This window comes from Fundulus heteroclitus, chromosome 21 (genome assembly GCF_011125445.2).
Source record: "Fundulus heteroclitus isolate FHET01 chromosome 21, MU-UCD_Fhet_4.1, whole genome shotgun sequence".
In the NCBI taxonomy this organism is placed as follows: Eukaryota; Metazoa; Chordata; class Actinopteri; order Cyprinodontiformes; family Fundulidae; genus Fundulus; species Fundulus heteroclitus.
The window spans coordinates 8,260,640-8,271,918 of NC_046381.1; the positions used below are offsets into that span (position 1 = coordinate 8,260,640).

General features: G+C 39.5%; 1 protein-coding gene across 1 annotated transcript; it reads left to right on the forward strand.

Moving 5' to 3' along the window:
• Positions 1–9,948: 9,948 nt before the first annotated feature.
• Positions 9,949–10,920, forward strand: LOC105919202 (mannose-specific lectin). Its single transcript, XM_012854458.3, has 3 exons — positions 9,949–10,049; positions 10,129–10,224; positions 10,320–10,920. The coding sequence occupies exons 2-3, from the start codon at positions 10,135–10,137 to the stop codon at positions 10,581–10,583; spliced, it is 354 nt and encodes a 117-aa protein (XP_012709912.2). The 5' UTR covers positions 9,949–10,049; positions 10,129–10,134; the 3' UTR covers positions 10,584–10,920.
• Positions 10,921–11,279: the final 359 nt, after the last annotated feature.

Consider the following 11,279-nt stretch of genomic DNA (forward strand, 5'->3'; position numbering starts at 1 on the left):
CCGCCATCTTGCTACTCTCCACTCTCACAGAATCCCATAGGATTTGGTTGCGACAACAAGCAGTTTTGTGGATGTGTGAAAACCTTTCATAGGTAATTCTACAGTCAGTGGATGTACTAACACTATTAACTACTAGGAAATTAGGTGCTGAAATATTTTACATGTTATTCATATTAAATATGTATATATGTATATATAAGTATGTGTATATGTATATAGGTATACATATGTATACAAAGCTTCAAAGTGACTCGTTCTAACAGCGGGCGATTAGCACTCCAGTGTATAATATAGCTCAGTGGGAGTGATCAGTTCAGAGCCACATACACACTCTTGTGAAGTTTCATTGGTTAGGAAACTTGGGGGCATGACTTCTTTCATAATTAATTTGTATTAAGTCTAATTTTAGAGCATTATATGTGAAAGCCTTCACATAACACATTTAAAATGGCTAGAAAGTTGCTTAATTGTATGGCTTGAGTTGAATCAATCAAAACTTTAAAAGGACACATCTACATGTATTCAAATGTACATTTCCCTTTAGTTGTTTATCAATGTGACTAAAATGTGTATTTTTTTTCTTTAGATAACCACTAATTGCAAATAAAGTATTATTGGGCTGCTGAGTGAACCCGCACATATGGGGAATGCACCATTAGAAGCTAACATGGGTTGCAACCTTAGATGCTGCAAGTGTGAAAAAAATCGTGCCACCGTGCACATCCTATGATAATTATTTCCAAAGTATGATTAATGGTCGTCATTGTCAGGGTGCAGTTCTGCATGCCACAATCTGAGCACTTCCTGGCTCCTTCTCCCTCCAGTGCAGCCCTGATTACACCCTGATCAGTAACACCTGTCAGGCTGCAATCAACCACGGACTCTACTCACCTGTCTACTCTCCTTTATAAGCCTACCTCAGTTTTTTCTTCACTGCTGGGTCGTCTGCAACCTCCACACACACCACATCTGTCTAGTCCAGAACTCTGCTTTGCTTTTGGAACTACTGTTACCCCAGTGCTTCAGTTCTCTGGTTACCTCCAGTCAGCCTGCTCCTGCAACTCATCAACTCCAGCCTGGTAACTGGCTCTGGTTTTCACCTTCCACTACTCCTTCTTTGCAATAAACTCTCAAGACCAGCTCTGTGTGTGTGTGTGCTCTGTCTGGGCTCATAAAGACAAATCATGACAGTCATGTCTACGTATTGAATGGAGGGGAATATTACAGACAGGTTGGCGCGCATAATACGTATGAATGCAGATCCTGCTTCAAGTGAATAAAGAGTAAAAACCTGTTAGAGGAGATGATTGGAAGAAAGGAAAAGAGCAGAAGGACAAAGGAGAGAGAAGGAAAGATCGAAATCGCTAAAACGAAACAAATCACTGCAACAACCTGAAGAGCAGTATAGGAAAAGTCCGAGATGTTAAATATTAAATACATGTCAAAGAAAAAATATCTAATTGGAAATGTAATATTAACTTGTTGCTGACTATGCCCATAAATCTGATTATCTGCAAGATGTAATTTCTTTCAAATGTACAGTAATAAGGAGAAATCATTTCCAGGAGCTCATCATTGAGATGTCAATGCAATTCAATTCAATTTTATTTATATAGCGCCAATTCATGAAACAACTAATCTCAAGGCACTTTACAAAGTCAAATTCAGTCATATTATACAGATTGGGTCAGATTATACAGATTGGTCAAAAGTTTCCTATATAGGGGAACCAGTTGATTGCATCAAAGTCCCAACAAGCAGCATTCACTCCTGGAGAAGTGTAGAGTCACAGGGAGAGTCGTCTGCATTGTCCATGGCTTTGTAGCAATCCCTCATACTGAGCAAGCATGAAGCGACAGTGGGAAGAAAAACTCCCCTTTAACGGGAAGGAAAACCCCCAGCAGAACCGGGCTCAGTATGAACGGTCATCTGCCTCGACCGACTGGGTGTTAGAGAAGGCAGAGACAAAACGAGAGAGACAAAAAAGCACAGAAGCACACGTCAGAACTCTCCAATCATGACCAGTCCTCAGTTGGGTCCATTAGCTGGTCCGCATGTAACGTTTTCTATTTAAAACCTCTCTGTAACGTCACTGAACTAACATGCTGCAAAACGTATAACTTATTTCAAATAGAGATGGGTTGGAAGCTTCTCTGATCCAAACGCATGCCTGGGAAACTCTATTTGACTTTCCTGAAATTATATTGATAAGTATTATTACAGACTAACCAGAAGGATAAAAAGGTATTGTAACAGAATAGTTTCTGAATTGAAAGTAATCAACATGCCAACTTTATTTGATTGCTGATGAGATCTGGCCTTTTATGATGAGTACAAATTTATAGGTTGTGAGAAATCTCAACTATCCTGAAAACATAAAATATGTACATGGATTACTTGTATTATGACAAGGATACAATTTATATTTAAAAAACATGTCTGTCATAAAATCCCAAACTGAAGCAATATAACTTCTTCCAGCAAAGATTCAGATTAATAATTGTGATGTGTAAATATTACACTGAATCACCAAATTGTACTTTATTAGTAATCTTGTGTATGGACAGAATAGCAATTAAAATGCATAAAGTATACTGTATGTACTATAATATATTGCTTTTTTCTGGAAATATGTGCTTTCTAATTGTGGTCCTCAATGCACAACACTTATTTATTTGAATCACACCCAGAAAAACAGTTCTACACCTGCATAGTAGTTTGCCCAGAAGAGAATGAATAAGCAATAAAAAGCCAAATTATTGGGGGCAGTGAAGAAAACAAAAAATCATGGGTTGGAACTTGGTGGAGATGGAGATATTGTTTTTCCCATGAGTTTGCAATTCCTGGTAATAATTCTCAACGACACCAACTCTTATTTTACTTAGACATGTTAAAAAAGAGACACAAAAGCAAAAGAGATTGCCTAGGAGCAAAGTATGCATTCCAAAGCTAAAAAAAAACAAAACAACTGGTGAATTTAGCCATCATCTCTGATTTTGGTCAATGAACCACAAAGAAATACTTCTTATGGTAATTTCAGAACGCTGTTTGGTGTTCTGGTCAAAAACATTTTTGGGCCATTTTTATATCACCAGCTCATATTTCTAAATCCTAACTGAAATGAGAGAGTGGCTGATGTATAAACACAATAGGTCCATTTCTATTGGACCTCCAAAGCCCACAGCACATTTCTGTGTGGGGGATGTCAGTTTCCATTTATGGAACACCAAATTGCTTAATATTAAATAAAAACTTTGTGAAATAATTATCTGGCTACGGGATACCGTCTGGTCTGTGGTCCCCAGCCATTATCTCCCCACGAACATGTTGAGCTTTCTAAAAGACCAAACATATTGGCACCCGAATCGACACGCGTATTGGGAGGGGAGGAGAGGGAAAAGTATAGCCCTCGAAGACGTCGCGGATTCGTATGCCATTGAAAGAAAATTACCATGGATATTCAATGCCGTCACCCTGCCTGCAGCGGGGGCTCTGTTAACAATCAGATGGGGATCCAACTACCACGAGCCACTGCAAGGTATTTACTATGAGTTTTCTGTTGCAAGCTGTGTCATATGGGCCAATTCACCATCCATGGCGGTAACGGTGACCAGACGGCAACGGTTTCCACAAAACTTAGTCATCAATAATACCCAACTACCCTTGGTAATTACCACAGACAGAGTTTATCCCTGCCCTCCACGGCCGGTGGTCGGGGTACAGGTGGCCTCGGGCTACTAGGTTGCCTGACCTGTCCACTGCAGAAGGGTGTGGCCCTAGGACGAAGGTGGTTAGCTGGTCAGTCGTATCTGACATGGCGCCCCACGTTGGGCGCCATGTCAGATTTTTGGCTTTGAACTAAAACCCCACTTCCCCCACATCCTTCCTATTTTGGGTTAAAGCTCAAACTAGCTGGGGTTCTAAGGACCTCTGAATCTAACGAGTATTACCCTGTTTAGAATTCCTGTGAGACCTTTTCAGCTAGATGAGTAGGATACGACTGACCGGCTAACCACCTTCGTCCTAGGGCCACACCCTTCTGCAGTGGACAGGTCAGGCAACCTAGTAGCCCGAGGCCACCCGTACCCCGACCACCGCCCTAGTTAACGGTGGCTCCTACTCCTATAAATCAGCACTTGTTACACGATCAGTATTTTTTAAAGACTCAAAAGTCCCTAAGGGTGTTGTTTTAAAGTTTGGGCTAAAGGCAACCTTTTAAGACCTCCAAAATACTTCTAGAACCACGCACCATGACTATTTTACAATCATAGAAGAACCGAGAAAATGTTGACTCACAAATTGAATGTCCACAACTTCTAATAAAATTTTATATGCTTCTTTAATTAGTATGCTTTTGCAGGGGATTAGAAACAGCATTAAGCAATTTAACAGATTACAATTTAATATTTAATCAACTTCCTATCTCTTATCTAAGGCTGCTTACTAATACGTTCAGGAGAGGAGTTTGACTTTAGAGGAGCAACTGACCCGAACCTAAGATGGAAACTCATAGTGGCTTTGATTGCTGGATGAGGAGCTGTTCGGCCGAACAACGCGCCTTCTCTTGATGGCAAACCTGACGTCCCGTTGATGCCCCACTCACAAAGACTCACACCGCGAGTCTCTGCCTTGATGTCCGTGCCTGAGGTGCTTCTCCTTGGCTCGAGAGGGTGGTTTAACTGCAGAACTGACATCTAGCAGGTGCAACTCGCATCTTCGGGGCATCTAGGTTCAGCACATCGACCAGGTCAAACCACAGCAGTTCTTCTTGACAGGATTTGAAAAGTTGGCCCATAATTTGGAGGAACACAGTGAAATGGGAAACGGCTCAGTCCCGGTGTTTCTCAGAGACAGGTGTTCTCTCCTCGGCTCATTGCTCTTCTTTTCCTGTCCGGGGTTCTTTGTTCTTCAGCTCCGTGCTGCCTGTCCCTTGAGACGAGAAAACTGAGCCCCGAGCACACGGATAATCTTTTCTTTATCTTGTCACAAAACCCTTGGGAGGTTGCAACACCACAACCCCTCCCTTCGCATCGAACAGCAGTGTCACATTTTTCTTGCTAACCTTCATCCCAATTAGTAAGTCAGGGGATTTGAGTAACTGGTTCCCGTTTTTGACGGTTGAGACGAAAGTCGGGTTCCTTCTTCACTATGTTGCAAAGGCTCCTTAACTTTACCCCACTCACCCATGTCAGTTGACTCAAAGGTTATGTTCCTCTTTTCTTCCCATTAGGGGCAGACCACGTCCTCCCTTCTTCTCAAACAGGTTATTTGCAATCAACATCTGTTTCTCCTCAATCCGTTGTTACCTTTGCCCGTCCAGCGTTTACTCACTCTTCCTCTTTTCTGAACACTGCAACTCCAGTTTCCACTCAGCCTGTCTGCACTAATACAATCATTGCTTCATTTAATCATTGCTTCATTTATTCATCATGAGTACTTGATCCTTCTTAGGAAAAGAGAAAAACAAAAAAACAATCAGTCAATAATATAGTTCAATACAGGGAAAACAATCAATTCAAACATACAATTTCAGAGCTCTTTTTCTAACTTTACATATTCAATTGTCCAAATTATTTCTCTATTTGTAATTAACAAGGAACATGGTCGGGCTCACCATATCATATTTTAGAGGTATTTTGACAACTTGAATAAATAAGGGATAAGAACATTTATAAATCAGGGATTTTTTTTAAATAAAAAAAATCACTTTTTGTTATTTACTGAAGGTGATATTAGTCAAACTAAAGGTTGATGATTTTGATCAAGAGTGACATAACAAAATAATGGTATTTGAAAATACACCTTTATTGAAAGGACCCCCCCCCCCCCCACACACACACACACACACACACTTCTTGGCAAAACCAGATACCTCCAAGAAAAAATTGCAAAAAATCATTAACTCCAAAATTCATGTCTCTATAAATTTAAATAATGACTGATTATGAGTGATAAAATAAACATGTAGAGTTAAGTTTATCCATTCCTGCACATACATACGAAGAACTGTATTCGTATGTCAAACGAGAAAAATATTCACCCACAGCATTTAGAAGATAATAATATCTGCATCCCATGCACATATGTAACATAAACGGGAGATTCTTTGTGCTTGTCTTCATCTGGGTCTTTTACTCTGAGTCTGAACTTAATGCAGGGGCTACACACATCTTTAGATGGATGTCCAAAGCAAAAGGTTAGAGTCATAGATAAAAAAACACTATAATATAAAGCGTAGGAAATCTACTCCTCATTCTTTCTGCAGAATAGTTAATGCATCTTTTTAACATTCAACTCTTCAGGAAGGCATTTTCTGCCAGGTGCACCACCACAAGCAAAATGGCTGGCTCTGCAGGTGAAATTCTTTATGTGATCTTTTACAGCCTCCTTCTTGGCAGCGCTTTCCTCTGATCACCACCACAACGCTCTGGCATGGGTGCTCAAATCGCAAAAACTGCAATTTTTTGACAGTGTAATATCCTCTGCACAAAACAAAATATATGCAAATCCTGCTTCCTTTGCAGGTTTAATCTCTACAAATATGTTCTGAAAGGCGTGTGATTTTTGTGGCAGTTTAGAAGTTAACATTTTATCTTTTTAAGTTTAAAAGTGCAGCAAACCCATCCATCCATTTACTAACACGTCTATCCTACCTGGGGTCACGAGGGGTGCTGTTGCCTATCTCCAGCTGTCAATGAGCGAAAGGCGGGGTACACCATGGACAGGTGACCAGTCCATTGCAGAAGTGCAGCAACCCGAAACACAAATTGCAAATCTAGACAATCAAAAGATATATAGAAATTTGTAAGGATTGTGTAGCCATATTTTTCATGTTTTTTGTAATATTGCGCAGCCATTCTACACCAGTGCTAGCTGTAATAATACAAAGGAAACAAAATCACAAGAAATCACAAGAAAATTCTGTTTGTGCAGCATTTTATGAAAATGTTAAACCATACCAGCTTTATTTATAGAGCACTTTAAACACCCACAAGACCAAAGTGCATCATATTATGCCATTACATCAATATTAAAATTGATAAGACCTGAATAAATAAAACAGACCTATACTAAGGATATTGACAATGCAGACCAATTTTGAACTCTGAGCTGCTAAAATCATTTGCATGTTCCTGCACATGAGGATGTCTGTTCATGCATTCTTGCTAGTCAGCTATTTACAAGCTGAAGTCACAGGGTTCAGGTTAAATAAAGACAAGACCTTTCTTGTTTGTTAAGGCTGTGTGGTGCCCCATAATCCTCTTTTAGGCAAACATTAGTGTCTCTGCTTCAACATGTCTCACAGAAAAAAAAAAGCTTGAAAACCCAGTCAAGCACTTCATCATTTCCAAGTTTTGTAATATAACAATAGTAAAGTTATTGCCACTAGCTATGTTTATTTGTTATTGCAATTGTATATTCCAACAAAATTTGCCTTCTGCATTTAACCCATCCCTTAGGGAGCAGCAGGCAGCTTTTGTACATTGCCCTGACAACAATGTGGGGCTAAGAGTCTTGCTCAGGGACCTATTTAGGCGGGTACACCCTGGACAGGTCGCCAGTCTGTCGCAGGGCAACACATAGACAGACAGGACAAACAACCATTCACGCAACACACTCACACCTAAGGACAATTTCGAGAAGCCAATTAACCTAACAGTCATGTTTTTTGGACTGTGGGAGGAAGCCGGAGTACCCGGAGAGAACCCACGCATGCACAGGGAGAACATGCAAACTCCATGCAGAAAGACCCAGGGTTGGATTTGAACCCTGAACATTCTTGCTGCAAGGCAACAGCGCTACCCACTGCGCCACTGTGCAAAATAGATATTAAGTTAAACCTTAATTTAGGAACATCGCTCAAGACGAGGGATCTTTAGTTCTAACCAAATGTGGAAATTCAATGCAATTATTCAATGAAATCACTGTCAATGTGACGTTGTTCTGTTTGGAGTGCCAGAAAAATGACGTGGATCAAAACTGGCTATGTTCCCGATACATTTCTATTAGAAACGTCAATAGAGCTCAAAATTATTATTTATCAATTAATGTTTGAACCGTAATTAGAACCTGGTGCAAATCCAGCCTGTGTGCTCAGAAGACAAACAAACTCATACACTACTGCTTTGTTTGCCAGTGTTTGTTTCTCAGCACAGATGATAGTACTTCTCCTGTGCTTTTAAGGGAAATTTTATAACTGTGCATGTCAGAGTGGTTCTATTGTGAATAAAGCCAGGTGCATATAAACACACTTCATGTGTGGTGTTCCAAAACAGAGTATGTTTTGTACACTTGTGAAAAATTAGAGAATTATGAATGACCCCTAAATAGAGTTTGGGGTCCTTCAAATGATATGTCAATTTATACTGATCATTTGACACTTAGATTGCAAACAGCTGGAGGACCTCTACCAAAGCGAGGCAAGCGTCCAGACTGGTACATACACTGAACTACATGTATGCCACCATTTTTACTTACGCACAGCTCACAGCTCTCGCGAGATCTCAGCCGCTCATCGTGACGGATTAACTTTAGGGACGCCTGATTTTATTAATGCAATTATACCTCCGGGAGGCTCGGGGTCGCTGTAGTGATCTGGCGCTAAAATCAGTTACTTCTAAAGTTATATTAAACACCGTTAAATCAACATTTATTCGATTATTCATGCTTTTTTTTAAAGCACTTTTTAAAATAATGTATGTTACCTTTTAATTGTTTTTCCACATTTAAGTCCACACGTTATGCTTTGTGGCATTCTGCACTTAAAAAGAATTATCAAGGAGGTCACTCTTTGAACACCACAATATATTGAACAAATACAAATACCGTGAACCAACACTTTTTCAGTTTTCATGATTATCTTTTCTTATTCGGCTACACAAAATTCATCTTTAAACCACTCAAAATTGTTAGTATACCAGGGTCCTATGTACACTGTAGTAATTTATTGATATGACGCATGATGTCCTCCGTTTTGGTGTTATGGAAATGGTCACCCTATCGAAGTCATCTGTCTTGTTGCCAGGTCCTTTGTTATTTTACCCTGTTCTGATCTTCTTGATCAGAGGGCTTTTAGACTCTTATCAAAAGGGCTCAATTGGACCTCCCTACTGAAGCTGCTACCCCCGCGACCCGACCCTGGATAAGTGGAAGAGAATGCATGGATCAATCGACACACCTGTAGATGTTTTGAAGGCTCACCTAAAACACTCTGCCTATTGTGTAACATAATGGGAAAATAAAATCTTATCAGCCAAGATATCAGGAAGAGAATTGTGGATTGGCACAAGTCTGGTTCAAGTACAAGTAAAACACCTTCTATTCCCAATAAAACGAGTACTGTATTGCCATGGGCTGAAGGGCTACTTTGTGAGGAAGAGGCCCTTACTCCAAAGAAAAAGGACGTAAAGTAGAGTTTGAAAATGCACATAGGGGCAAAAAAATTAACATTTGGAGAAATAGCCTGTGGTCTAATGAAATAAAATTTAAGGTCTGATTAAAGAGGAAACTGATCCATAGGATCTTGCCAATTCTTGTTTTTCTGAGGAAGATTCATTAGGTGGAGCTCATCAAAACCAAACATCAAAAACAAAGTCTGCAAAACGTCTCCATATTATTTTAGATTAACAGACTCTTGCACTGCTTTTAAGAGTAAATAATTTTTGAATGAGGGCAGATATAACAGGCTGAACATGAAATCATTTCTGGTGTCTTTGTTCCATTTATCATTTTTTTAATATTTTTCGTTCGTTTAAAGATGATTAATAACTGCATGTGAAAATATGTTTTGCTAAAAAAAAAAATTTGTGTGTGTGTCTGCATCAGTAAAAAACCTCTAAAGATCCTTTCTGTTTTTCTCCCTCTCAGCTGCTACTGAGGAGCACGTACACGAAACAAAATATCTAAACTGACTCGGATTTGGCTTCAAATCCTCCCAGGCACTTGGTGCCTTACGCAAGGTGCATGGTGGGCGTTGGTGGAGCTCCAGTATAAAGAGCCACTCCAGATCCTCTTCTTCCCCACAGTCTGACTGCAGGACCTTCAAAGCTGTAAGTACAAACTTATTTAAAACATTTCTTCTTGTTTTCAGACAACTTCAATCTCGGATCAATTCAATTTATTTTTCAGAAAAAAATGAGCAGAAACTATTTGACCCGATTTGATGAGCTTCGCAGGGGAGACTACCTGATGTCCAACAACGGAGAATGGAAGGCAGTCTTCCAGGTAAACATGTTGGGAGTTTAAAAGTTCAATAAAGTCCATTCGCCTGCTTTATCTGTTGGAAATCTAGCAACAGCTGTTTCTGTCACCCTCTGCAGGGTGATGGAAACTTTGTCATCTATGGCTGGAAGCCTGTGTGGTCTTCAGACACCAGTGGCACTGATGTGATCCGCCTGGTCATGCAGGAAGATTGTAACCTGGTCATGTACAACAAAGAGGGTGTTGGTAGATGGGTCAGCAACACGCATCGGTCTGGCGATAGCTATTCCCGGCTTCACCTGTCCGATGAAGGCAAATTGCATATTTACAATGGCCCCGACGAACTGTGGAACTCTACCCAATCCAGCGGGGTAAAAGGCTAGAAACAATTAAATGTAATCTTTAAGTCAAGATCTGATACTTAAAACTGCTTTAATCTCAAAATTGAGGAAAATTGTATTCTATTAATCTAACCAATGAATTGTTTTGACCTAACAATTTTTTATTTTGTCTTTCACTATATACCACAATGTAATTGTCAACAGCTTGCTAAGAAAATCATTACTCTCTCTTACTTTCTCTGCCTTGTAAACGGCCTTGTTTCTACATTATTAAAGTGGAAATAACTTTTTAAAAGAGCCAAAACCTAAAGAGAATCAGGCTCGCTTAAACAAATGAAATGAATGGCTATGAAGAAATTAAAGTTGGTTTAAAACTGTTTCAGACATTTGTCCAGTTTTTTTTCTCTTTTTTTATCCAGAAACCTATAGGGTTTTATGTTGAATGAAATACGTTTATTTGGACATTTGCCCCCAGAAGTACGACAGTGTAGTATTAGGGCCATTTTACATAAAAGGAAAAAAAGAGTGAATTTAATTTCACATATTTTCAAGAATTTTTTTTATTTTTATTTTCTAAGGTTGAAAATATCTGCCTTTAATCGTGAATATCTTTGATTTTTTTAACCAATTTGCGACCTTTCACCGTCTGAGATTTTCCGACTTTCTACTTAAATTGATCAAAGCATTTCAGAGTTTTTTGGTGGAAATTTACTCGTCTTTTTTTCCCTTTATCTACAA